This window comes from Scyliorhinus torazame, chromosome 13 (genome assembly GCF_047496885.1).
Source record: "Scyliorhinus torazame isolate Kashiwa2021f chromosome 13, sScyTor2.1, whole genome shotgun sequence".
NCBI lineage: Eukaryota > Metazoa > Chordata > Chondrichthyes > Carcharhiniformes > Scyliorhinidae > Scyliorhinus > Scyliorhinus torazame.
In genome coordinates this window covers 153,668,789-153,681,489 of record NC_092719.1, presented here as the reverse complement: position 1 = coordinate 153,681,489, position 12,701 = coordinate 153,668,789, and the positions used below count along the sequence as shown (strand labels likewise).

The 12,701-nt window shown below is 45.5% G+C and overlaps 1 protein-coding gene across 2 annotated transcripts in view; it reads right to left on the bottom strand.

Annotated features, from left to right (window-relative positions):
* Nucleotides 1-12,701, bottom strand: part of suclg2 (succinate-CoA ligase GDP-forming subunit beta) — a 571,906-nt gene that overhangs the window by 355,206 nt on the left and 203,999 nt on the right. For both annotated transcript variants that reach the window (XM_072472300.1, XM_072472298.1), the window contains exon 2: nt 2,684-2,825. In XM_072472300.1, the coding sequence (XP_072328401.1) occupies nt 2,684-2,825 (142 nt within the window). The remainder of the gene's footprint in view (nt 1-2,683; nt 2,826-12,701) is intronic.

The window sequence follows — 12,701 nt, the reverse complement described above, 5'->3', positions numbered from 1 at the left end:
GGACCACCGTACATAGAAAAAACATAGAACATAGAAAAATACAGCACAGAACAGGCCCTTCAGCCCACGATGTTGTGCCGAACCTTTGTCCTAGATTAATCATAGATTATCATAGAATTTACAGTGCAGAAGGAGGCCATTCGGCCCATTGAGTCTGCACCGGCTCCTGGAAAGAGCACCCTACCCAAGGTCAACACCTCCACCCAACATGAAGGGCAATTTTGGACACTAAGGGCAATTTATCATGGCCAATCCACCTAACCTGCACATCTTTGGACTGTGGGAGGAAACCAGAGCACCCGGAGGAAACTCACGCACACATGGGGAGGATGTGCAGACTCCGCACAGACAGTGACCCAAACCGGAATCGAACTTGGGACACTGGAGCTGTGAAGCAATTGTGCTATCCACAATGCTACCGTGCTGCCCTTAAGAACAAATTAATCTACACGATATCATTCTACCATAATCCATGTACCTATCCAATAGCTGCTTGAAGGTCCCTAATGTTTCCGACTCAACTACTTCCACAGGCAGTGCATTCCATGCCCCCACTACTCTCTGGGTAAAGAACCTACCTCTGACATCCCCCCTATATCTTCCACCATTCACCTTAAATTTATGTCCCCCTTGTAATGGTTTGTTCCACCCGGGGAAAAAGTCTCTGACTGTCTACTCTATCTATTCCCCTGATCATCTTATAAACCTCTATCAAGTCGCCCCTCATCCTTCTCTGTTCTAATGAGAAAAGGGCTAGCACACTCAACCTTTCCTCGTAAGACCTATTCTCCATTCCAGGCAACATCCTGGTAAATCTCCTTTGCACCTTTTCCAAAACTTCCACTACCTTTATTTTCCTAACAATTTGGAAATGTGGAGAATTGCCTAGGTGATGTTCTGTCCTCAAAAAGGAGGACAAAGCAATTCTGCATAATTATCGGCACATCAGTCTACTCTCAATTATTAGCAAAGTGACGGAAAGCGTTGTCGCCTGTGCCAATAAGAAGCACTTACTCATTAACACTCGGTTTTGGTTTTGCCAGAATCATTTGACACTATCTATCCTGTGCTGCATCTATCCAGGGAATAAATGATGAGGACAGCATAGAGGCAGATTTTCTCTGTATTGGGCCATGTACCCTAGAAGTGTTCAATAAGAGAGTGCAGAGAGATTTACAGTTTCTAACGCCCGAGATCATTAGACATAGGAGCAGATTTAGGCTTTTTGGCCAATCGAGTCTTTTCCACCATTCGATCACGGAATATTTCACATCTGTCTTCACCCAAGAGAATGAGGAGGTAGTTATGGAACTCAGCGAGAGAGATTGTGAGGTTCTTGAGAAAATTGTCACAGGGAGTGACAACGTATTGGAGGTATTGGTGGGCTTAACAGTGGACAAATCTCCAGGTCCGAATTAATTGTATCCCAGGTTGCTGTGGGAGGCAAGTGAGGAGATTTACGGGGCTCTGACCCAAATTTTTAATTCCCCTCTGGCCACAGGGAAGGTGCCAGAGGACTGGAGAACAGCTAATGTGGTCCCACTATTTAAGAAAGGTTGCAGAGACAAGCTGGGGAAGAACAGACTAGTGAGTCTCATGGCAGTGGTTGGGAAACTACTGGAGAAGATTCTGAAGGAGAGAATCTATCTCCACTTGAAGAGGCAAGGTTTGATCAGGGATAGTCAACATGACTTTGTCAGAGGGAGGTCGTGCCTAACAAATTTGACTGAATGTTTTGAGTATGTAACCAAGTGTATAGATGAGGGTAGTGCAGTTGATGTGGTTTACGTGGATGTCAGCAAACCTTTGACAAGGTCCCACGTGGGAGACTTATCAAGAAGGCAAATGCACATGGGATACAGAGTGATTTGATAAAGTGGATTTGTAATTGGCATAGTGGTAGGAGACAGGGATGATGATAGACGGCTGATTTGCTGTCTGGAAGACAGTGACCAATGGTGTCCCACAGAGATCCGGCTTTGCCCCCTATTGTTTGTCATTTTTATAAATGACATAGATGACTATGGGGACTTAGGATCAGTAAGTTTGCGAGTGACACAAAGATTGGCCAGGTGGTTATCAGTGACGTTGAGCGTCTTTTGGATAAGCTTAGTTTTTTTTCTCTGGAGCAAAGAAGACTGAGGGGTGACCTGATTGAGGTGTACAAGATTATGAGGGGCATGGACAGGTGGATAGGGAGCAGTTGTTCTCCTTAGTTGAAGGGTCAGTTACAAAGGGACACAAGTTCAAAGTGAGGGCTAGAAGGTTTAGGGGGGGATTTGAGGAAAAACAGTTTTACACAGAGAGATGACTGTCTGGAATGCATTGCCTGGGAGAGTGGTAGAGGCGGGATACTTCGCATACTTTAAAAAGAACCTGGATAAGTACCTGGCACGCCACAACATTCAAGGCTATGGGCCAAGTGCTGGCAAGTGGGATTAGGTGGGCAGGTCAGGGCCTTTCATGCGTTGGTACAGACACGATGGGCCGAAGGGCCGCTTGTGCATGGTAGTATTCTGTGATTACTTTCACAGAAAAATCTGGACCATTAACTCACTCGTTTTTTCTATGTCGATCAAGGTTACTGATGCTATAAAATGTTAAGCAGAAAGGTTTCCTGTGATCAACCATTTATTTTAGAGGAGTTCTTCTTTCACATCGTTGCGGATACTACTCAACTTACTCAGTCGCTTAGCAGCCTTCAGGGCGTCTTGTGAATTGTCAGCAACAAAGAATCTCTGAACTGTGACCCCATGATCCGCCATGATTTTTTTGCTCTGATACTCTTGAAGGTTCAACCATCTCACAGGAATTATCTGAACCATCTGTGTTTTTGTGGAGAGAAAAAGAAAAAAATAAGTATAATCATCCGTCCAGCTAGTGCATGTAATTACAAACTCTTGTTATTTCAATGTTGTTGAATACTGTAATTAGAAAATGATGGCTATCATAATAACTGGTCATTCTCTGTGGTTCACTGAGCATGTTCACACCTCAGGCTGTAGGCATCTATCGTATTTTCTGGTCGTCCCAATAGTTCAGCACTGTTGCCATTCCTTATCCACTGCCTGATTTAATTACTCTGATTTTAGTGCCATGGGAGTTTCTAGCCCTAAAAGCTTGTTCCAAGATGCTCAGACAAGATGCTAATGTAACTTGGAGAAAAGGGAAAAGGTTGACCTGCCTCAACAGCTGTCAGTGAAGATTGCCATTTCATGCTCCTGCATTTTGCTGCCTGCCAATAATACCATGATATCATATTGCTATTATTCTACCCTTGAATTAGAAGGCAGCCTTTTTATTTACGTATGTATAAACTCCATTTACTGTATCAATGCAAATAAAGAGACAAGTAAAAGTTACTGATTAATATTCACATGGCATTCATGGGGTGATCACTTGTAAATGGTGCAACAACTATAGGCAAAGGTTTTACACACAAAGGGGAGTAGAGCATCATAATAATTAGGCAAAATAATCATTAAGAATTATCAGTGAATCTTGCAAGAACACAGTTATAATTTAAATTGTATTGAATGCATCATTACATCACTGAAAGATTATATTGTCAGTAAAATTGCATTAAAAGGACAAATAAACAGAATTGCCAAACCCTAGTAATATGAAGTAACAAGGATACGCCAATTGACCAAACCAGCGGAAGCACCTAATTTTATAGCTTGATCCTATGCTTTCCCCCAAGCAAATCCATCTGACATTACTGTCTGCTGCATCAATATTCAATCCAATTTGTTATTGAATGCATCAATTAAAATAGTCTTAAATTAAACTATTTATAAACTGTCTGGAAAATTACTTGTTAAATTAAATATAGCTCATAATAATGGTCTCAGTTTTTAAATCCTGTTTTAATAATAATAATCTTTATTAGTGTCACAAGTAGGCTTACATTAACACACAGTACGCCGTCTGTTCGGGTACACTGAGGGAGAATGTCCAATTCACCTAACAAGCATGTTTTTCGGGCCTTGTGGGAGGAAACCAGAGCACCCAGAGGAAACCCACGCAGACATGGGGAAAATGTGCAGACTTCGCACAGACAGTGACCCAAGCCGGGAATCAAACCCGCGTCCCTGGCGCTGTGAAGCAATAGTGCTAACCATTGTTACCTTGGACAATTTTCTTTATTATTTTAAAAGTGTGTATTTGTGAAATTTTCATGGTTCTACCATAGCCTATAGATAAAAATATGTATTTCAACAATCTACTTTTCTTCATAATCACAACTCGACATTTTGAAAACATGCTTAACATTGTACCTAGATATTTTTTCTGATTTATAAGCCCAATATTTCATAAGTACTTATATATTCTCTTGCATTTCTTAATCATTTTTTAAAAATTCGTTCTTGGGTTGTGGTCATCGCTGGGCTGGGCCAGCATTTGTTGCCCAGCCCTAATTGCCCTTGAACTGAGTGGCCTGCTAGGCCATTTCAGTGGGGGGCAGTTAAGAGTCACCCGCATCGCTGTGTGGGCCTGGAGTCACATATAGGCCAGACCGGGAAAGGATGCAGATTTCCTTCCCCGAGGGACATTAGTGATCCAGCAGGGTTTTTATGATAATTGGCAATGTTTTCATGGTCAGCATTGGACTTTTTTATTCCAGATATTTATTGAATTCAATTTAAACCATCTGCCATGGTAAGGTTTGAACCCAGTACCACAGACCAATATCCTGGGTTTCTGACTTACCAGTCCAGTGACAATCCCACCTTGCCACCACCTCCCCAAATAATGTCATTATTTGCCCAGCTGCAGATCTTCATGGATATCTTTGAATTGAGATTATGATTTTTGGTTTGAGCCATTCCTGGAGATTTGATCATGTGATATGTGATCATATGGCATTCATGTGATGCTTAATCCCTTCAGGTCATATGGCATTTGACAACTGTATGCATTTATCTGAATTGGTGTCTTACTAACACCCAATGCCAAACAAAATATTTAATCTTCTCTTTTGTAATGAGATAAATAACTTAACTATGAATCAAAGAAAGAATAGAAACATTCAAGGATAAGTCAGGTTAAAAAGATAGGGGCTTGATTCAACGCATTAGGAACAAAGTCCCACAGCAAGCGTGTTTAGCCATGTGCTTCCTGGCAATCGCAGTGCTGAGAAAAACATTGGCGTTATATAAGGGGCCTCAGTGGGGAACGGCGGCCGAGACGCACATAACCCCGTTTTCTAAACTGGGGAGCTCCACTCGCCGGAACTCCCCAGTGGAGTGAGGGATTGGGATGCCATGGCATCCAAATCTACGAGGTCCCCAAAGCGACCCCCGACAACCCCTCACCCCAGCTCGAAGTTCCCCGCACCAACCCCCATAACATCCATGCAGTGCACCCCTGGCCCGATCGTGCAAAAAAATGCCAGTTTGGCACCTTGACAGTGCCAACATGGCACCCTGGCAGTGCCCCTACCATCTGGCAGTGCTACCTGGGCACTCTGACAGTGCCAGGCTGGCACCCAGGTCGTCTAAGTGTCTTCCTCTAATATGGAGATTTGCCAAAAAAGTGATCGTGCCCACCACAGGCGGGATTTACATCACAATATAGAACATAGAACGATACAGCGCAGTACAGGCCCTTCGGCCCACGATGTTGCGCCGAAACAAAAGCCATCTAACCGACACTATGCCATTATCATCCATATGTTTATCCAATAAACTTTTAAATGCCCTCAATGTTGGCGAGTTCACTACTGTAGCAGGTAGGGCATTCCACGGCCTCACTACTCTTTGCGTAAAGAACCTACCTCTGACCTCTGTCCTATATCTATTACCCCTCAGTTTAAAGCTATGTCCCCTCGGGCCAGCCATTTCCATCCGCGGGAGAAGGCTCTCACTGTCCACCCTATCTAACCCCCTGATCATTTTGTATGCCTCTATTAAGTCTCCTCTTAACCTTCTTCTCTCCAACGAAAACAATCTCAAGTCCATCAGCCTTTCCTCATAAGATTTTCCCTCCATACCAGGCAACATCCTGGTAAATCTCCTCTGCACCCACTCCAAAGCCTCCACGTCCTTCCTATAATGCGGTGACCAGAACTGTACGCAATACTCCAAATGCGGCCTTACCAGAGTTCTGTACAGCTGCAACATGACCTCCTGACTCCGGAACTCAATCCCTCTACCAATAAAGGCCAACACTCCATAGGCCTTCTTCACAACCCTATCAACCTGGGTGGCAACTTTCAGGGATCTATGTACATGGACACCTAGATCCCTCTGCTCATCCACACTTCCAAGAACTTCACCATTAGCCAAATATTCCGCATTCCTGTTATTCCTTCCAAAGTGAATCACCTCACACTTCTCTGCATTAAACTCCATTTGCCACCTCTCAGCCCAGCTCTGCAGCTTATCTATATCCCTCTGTAACCTGCTACATCCTGCCACACTATCGAGAACACCACCGACTTTAGTATCGTCTGCAAATTTACTCACCCACCCTTCTGCGCCTTCCTCTAGGTCATTGATAAAAATGACAAACAGCAACGGCCCCAGAACAGATCCTTATGGTACTCCACTTGTAAATGAACTCCATTCTGAACATTTCCCATCAACCACCACCCTCTGTCTTCTTTCAGCTAGCCAATTTCTGATCTACATCTCTAAATCACCCTCAATTCCCAGCCTCCGTATTTTCTGCAATAGCCTACCGTGGGGAACCTTATCAAACGCTTTGCTGAAATCCATATACACCACATCAACTGCTCTACCCTCGTCTACCTGTTCAAAGAACTCAATAAGGTTTGTGAGGCATGACCTACATTTCACAAAGCCATGCTGACTATCCCTGATCATATTATTCCTATCTAGATGATTATAAATCTTGTCTCTTATAATCCCCTCCAAGACTTTACCCACTACAGACGTGAGGCTCACCAGTCTATAGTTGCCGGGGTTGTCTCTGCTCCCCTTTTTGAACAAAGGGACCACATTTGCTATCCTCCAGTCCTCTGGCACTATTCCTGTAGCCAATGATGACATAAAAATCAAAGCCAAAGGTCCAGCAATCTCTTCCCTGGCCTCCCAGAGAATCCTAGGATAAATCCCATCAGGACCCGGGGACTTATCTATTTTCAGCCTGTCCAGAATTGCCAACACCTCTTCCCTACGTACCTCAATGCCATCTATTCTATTAGCCTGGGTCTCAGCATTCTCCTCCACAACATTATCTTTTTCATGAGTGAATACTGACGAAAAATATTCATTTAGTATCTCGCCTATCTCTTCAGACTCCACACACAACTTCCCATCCCTGTCCTTGACTGGTCCTACTCTTTCCCTAGTCATTCGCTTATTCCTGACATACCTATAGAAAGCTTTTGGGTTTTCCTTGATCCTACCTGCCAAATACTTCTAATGTCCCCTCCTTGCTCGTCTTAGCTCTCTCTTTAGATCCTTCCTCGCTACCTTGTAACTATCCATCGCCCCAACTGAAACTTCACACCTCATCTTCACATAGGCCTCCTTCTTCCTCTTAACAAGAGATTCCACTTCTTTGGTAAACCACGGTTCCCTCGCTCGACGCCTTCCTCCTTGCCTGACCGGTACATAATTATCAAGAACACGCAGTAGCTGATCCTTGAACAAGCTCCACTTATCCAGTGTGCCCAACACTTGCAGCCTACTTCTCCACCTTATACCCCCAAGTCACGTCTAATGGCATCATAATTGCCCTTCCCCCAGCTATAACTCTTGCCCTGCGGTGTATACTTATCCCTTTCCATCATTAACGTAAACGTCACCGAATTGTGGTCACTGTCCCCAAAGTCCTCCTACCTCCAAATCCAACACCTGGCCTGGTTCATTACCCAAAACCAAATCCAACGTGGCCTCGCCTCTTGTTGGCCTGTCAACATATTGTGTCAGGAAACCCTCCTGCACACACTGTACAAAAAACGACCCATCTAATGTACTCGAACTATATCTTTTCCAGTCAATATTTGGAAAGTTAAAGTCTCCCATAATAACTACCCTGTTACTTTCGCTCTTATCCAGGATCATCCTCGCCATCCTTTCCTCTACATCCCTAGAACTATTTGGAGGCCTATAGAAAACTCCCAACAGGGTGACCTCTCCTTTCATGTTTCTAACCACAGCCCATACTACCTCGGAAGCTGAGTCCCCATCTAGCATCCTCTCCACCACCGTAATACTGCTCTTGACTAGCAGCGCCACACCTCCCCCTCTTTTGCCTCCTTCTCTGAGCTTACTAAAACACCTAAACCCCGGAACCTGCAACATCCATTCCTGTCCCTGCTCTATCCATGTCTCCGAAACATCGAAGTCCCAGGTACCAACCCATGCTGCCAGTTCCCCTACCTTATTTCGTATACTCCTGGCATTGAAGTAGACACACTTCAAACCACCTACCTGAAAACTGGCCCCCTCCTGCGACGTCAAATCTGTGCTCCTGACCTCTATACTCTCATTCTCCCTTACCCTAAAACTACAATCCAGGTTCCCATGCCCCTGCTGCATTAGTTTAAACCCCCCCAAAGAGCACTAACAAATCTCCCCCCCCCAGGATATTTGTGCCCCTCAGGTTCAGATGTAGACCATCCTGTCTGTAGAGGTCCCACCTTCCCCAGAAAGAGCCCCAGTTATCCAGAAATCTGAATCCCTCCCGCCTGCACCATCCCTGTAGCCACGTGTTTAATTGCTCTCTCTCCCTATTCCTCATCTCACCATCACGTGGCACGGGCAACAACCCAGAGATAACAACTCTGTTTGTTCTAGTTCTGAGCTTCCATCCTAGCTCCCCGAAAGCCTGCCTGACATCCTTGTCCCCTTTCCTACCTATGGCGTTAGTGTCAATGTGGACCATGACTTGGGGTGCTCCCCCTCCCCCCTAAGGACCCGGAAAACATGATCCGAGATATCACGTACCCTTGCACCTGGGAGGCATCATACCAAACGTGAGTCTCTCACGCTCCCACAAAATCTCCTATCTGTGCCCCTGACTATCGAGTCCCCAATTACTAATGCTTTGCTCCTCTCCCCCCCTTCCCTTCTGAGCAACAGGGACAGACTCCGTGCCAGAGGCCCGTACCCCATGGCTTACCCCTGGTAAGTCATCCCCCCCGCAAGTATCCAAAGCGGTATACTTGTTTCTCAGGGGAACGACCGCAGGGGATCCCTGCACTGACTGCTTCTTCCCAGTCCCTCTTACAGATACCCATCTATCTCCAATCTTTGGTGTAACTAATTCCCTGAAGCTGCTATCTATGACCCCCTCTGCCTCCCGAATGATCCGAAGTTCTTCCAACTCCAGCTCCAGTTCCCTAACTCGGTCTTGGAGGAGCTGGAGATGGCAGCACTTCCTGTAAGTAAAATCAGCAGGGACACTAACGGCATCCCTCACCTCAAACATCCTGCAGGAGGAACATTGCACTCCCTTCCCTGCCATCCCTCTAACTTTCTACCAAGATCTGGCTAACAACTAAATTAAATTAGTTGGATCTCGCGAGGCATTGCAAGCCGGATAGATCCTGGGAGCAAGGTCTCCTGGCTTTTATCGGCCACACTGCGCCATGACTAGCTGTTTTTCAGAGCCAACAAAGAGTTGGCCACGTTGAAATTCATGGATACGTTGCCAGCCATAGCGGCCCAAATACACGAGTGGTCACAAACAAATCCTTCATTGTACAAGTCTGCCATACTGTTGTGCTATATGGTAGTCAACACCGGCAGCTGCCCAATGAGTTAAAGGCTTTTTTCATGAAAATATTGAATTCAACGAGGAAGACAGTATTCTTTCACATGACATTAGCGTCATGGTCCCAGAGAAGGGTCAGAATTTTATATTGAGAGATCTGCATAGCGGCACCCAGGCATATCCAAATGAAAATGCTACATCTGGTGGCCAGGCCTGGATGCAGAGATAGAGCGGCTGTGTGGCATTTTCCAAGAGTAGAAGCTCCTGACCGCCACGCCCCTTCACCCATGGAAGTGGCCAGACTGGCCTTTGGTGCGACTTGATGGCGGCTTTGCCGGTTGTGGCTGGGGGTCATAAAGTCATAGAGCACAGAAAAGGCCCTTCGGCCCATCAAGTCTGCACTGGTCAAAAACAACCATCTAACTATTCCTATCCTATCTCCCAGCACTTGGCCCATAGCCTTGTATGCCCCCGGATCGCAAGTGCACATCTAAACACTTCTAAATACTTCTAAATAGTCTATAAATAATCTATATACAATCTAAACAGGTGCTGGTTTAGTACAGAGGGCTTAACAGCTGGCTTGTAATGCAGGACAATGCCAGCAGCACAGGTTCAATTCCTGATCCAGCATCCCCGAACAGGCACCGGAATGTGGCGACTAGGGGCTTTTCACAGTAACTTCATTTGGAGCCTACTTGTGACAATAAGTGACTATTATTATTAAATACTTCTTAAATTATATGGGGGTCTGCCTGCACCACCCTACCAGGCAGTGAATTCTACACTCTGGGTACAAAGGTTTTTCCTCACATCCCTCTAAACCTCCTGCTCCTTAATTATGTCCCCTGGCCATTGATCCGTCCATCATGGAGGAAATGTTTTTACCAGTCTGCCCGATCAATGCCCCTCTCAATCATGTCCCCCCTCAATCTCCACTGCTCCAAGGAAAACAATCCCAGTCTATCCAATCTCTCTTCATAACTAAAACTCTCCAGCCCAGGCAACATCCTGGTAAATCTCCTCTGCACCCTTTCGAGTGCTATCAAATTTCTCCTTTAATGTGGATTCCAGAATTCCACACAATACTCTAGCTGTGGCCTAACGAACGTTTTATACAGTTCCAGCATAAGTTCCCTGCTCTTAAACTCTATGCCTTGGCTAATAAAGGCAAGTATACCATATGCTGCCTTAACCACTGCATCCAATGTAGCCACCTGAGTTGGCCACTTCCCGACTTAAAATGGAGAACCGCAAAGGCTGAAGGGAAATTCAGCCAACACAGGCAAAGACTAGCAAATGCAGAAATCATGTGCATTGAAACCTGTAAGGAACCAGACAGCACTGAAACCAGCAGCCATCTGCATAGTAATGCAGCAGCCATCTACATAGTAATGTGCGATTCCAGGGCACAATTGCAACAGTTAAGGTAAATAAAGCCAAGCCAGACTCCTCGGCGCCAGCAGGAGCCAAGACAAAGGAAGGCCAACGAACATTTAGGGACCGCCCAACGATCAGGGAACCGCTCCAGCATTGGAGAAATCGATCCAAGTGATCGGAAAGTCGTCCAATCACTTGGAACCAGGTACGGGGTCCACCCTGAAGGGCGGGAAGCCCCTGGGGACTATAAAGTAAAGCCCAAGTTCAAATCGGTCTTCTTGGCAGGGTCACTCAGCAGCGAATCAACCCTTGAGAGTGAACTTACCAAGCTGCCTCCAAGCAAGTAAGTCTCAAGTCAACGCACGCTACGAGATAGGCGCTCCTAGCTACCAGTCCATACCAGCTTTTGAATCCCGCAGACTCAGGACCTGAACAAAAGGTAATTTGTTCCCCTGACCTGGTGGGCCAGTCCGAAGTTAAGTATTGGCCTGTTAATTATAGAAATAGCCTAGAAAGTAGAGTTTATGCATGAGTACCGATTTACTGTGTATAATAAATGTGTTTTGATTTGAATCTTACTAATTGGTGTGTTGAGTTATTGATCATTACTTGAACTTGGTGGCGGTATCATAAAGATACCTGGCGACTCTAGAGCAACGGTTATAAAACAGAGCCAATTGAACCAACCAAAAGTTAGCAACATATTACTGGCGACATCCTGACGGGACCCGATCTAGAAGTGGCTTAACCAATCCGGGAGAACCCAAAATTTGAATTAGAAATCCAATTGGGATGAGAAAAACCACAAGTGTTCAAGCAGTTCTGATCAATTCTCATAATTCGGAAGCGTGTTAATGCATGCGTAACTAACAGGGCTAGAAGGTAAACTGATAGATTTTTTGTTGCGACAAAACTGTCGGGAGTTTGTATTCCGGAAAATAGCGAAAGCCGTACCCATAATTACAGCACCGCCTTAATACCCCTTGTTCAAAATTTTCAGAGAAGCATTCAGATAACAAAGATGGCAATGCAGGCAATGCAACGCCTCATGAACCCCGAAGAATTTGTGGTCACAGCGACCAGCATTAGAGTAGGACAGTGTCCCGTTTGGGAAGAGGAAATCAGAAAATACCTCAAAGGGAAAGGATGGCCCCTTTGGAGTGAATTCTGTGAAAATGAGGAAACAGGTCCCGGGAGTATAGGACATACTTGGTGGGAGAACCTGAGCGAAATCCGTAAGAAAAGCTTGGGGAAAGCTCGCAAGCCGATGGCAATCGTGTCCTGTTTGGCACAATTGCGAGGCACAGAGGAGGTTGTTCGGACGCTCCGTAGAGAGATAGAGGACGCACATCGAATGAGCAAGGTCGATGTGAGCGTGATAGAGAAAGAAAACGTAGAATTAAGAAGGAAGTTAGCAGCAAAGGACGGAGAGGTGGATGATGCCAAGTGGGCACACCAGTCTTGTCTGGTGCAATTAAGCAGCTTCCAATCGCAGTACGAAAAGGCCTATCAGGACACGCAACGTGCAGTCCTGGTACAAGAGGAAACAGAGAAGCAGGTAGAGGCATTGCAGAGACAGTGTAATGACCTGAAGGCAGCGTTAAGAGCACTCCATACTACCACCATGGAGC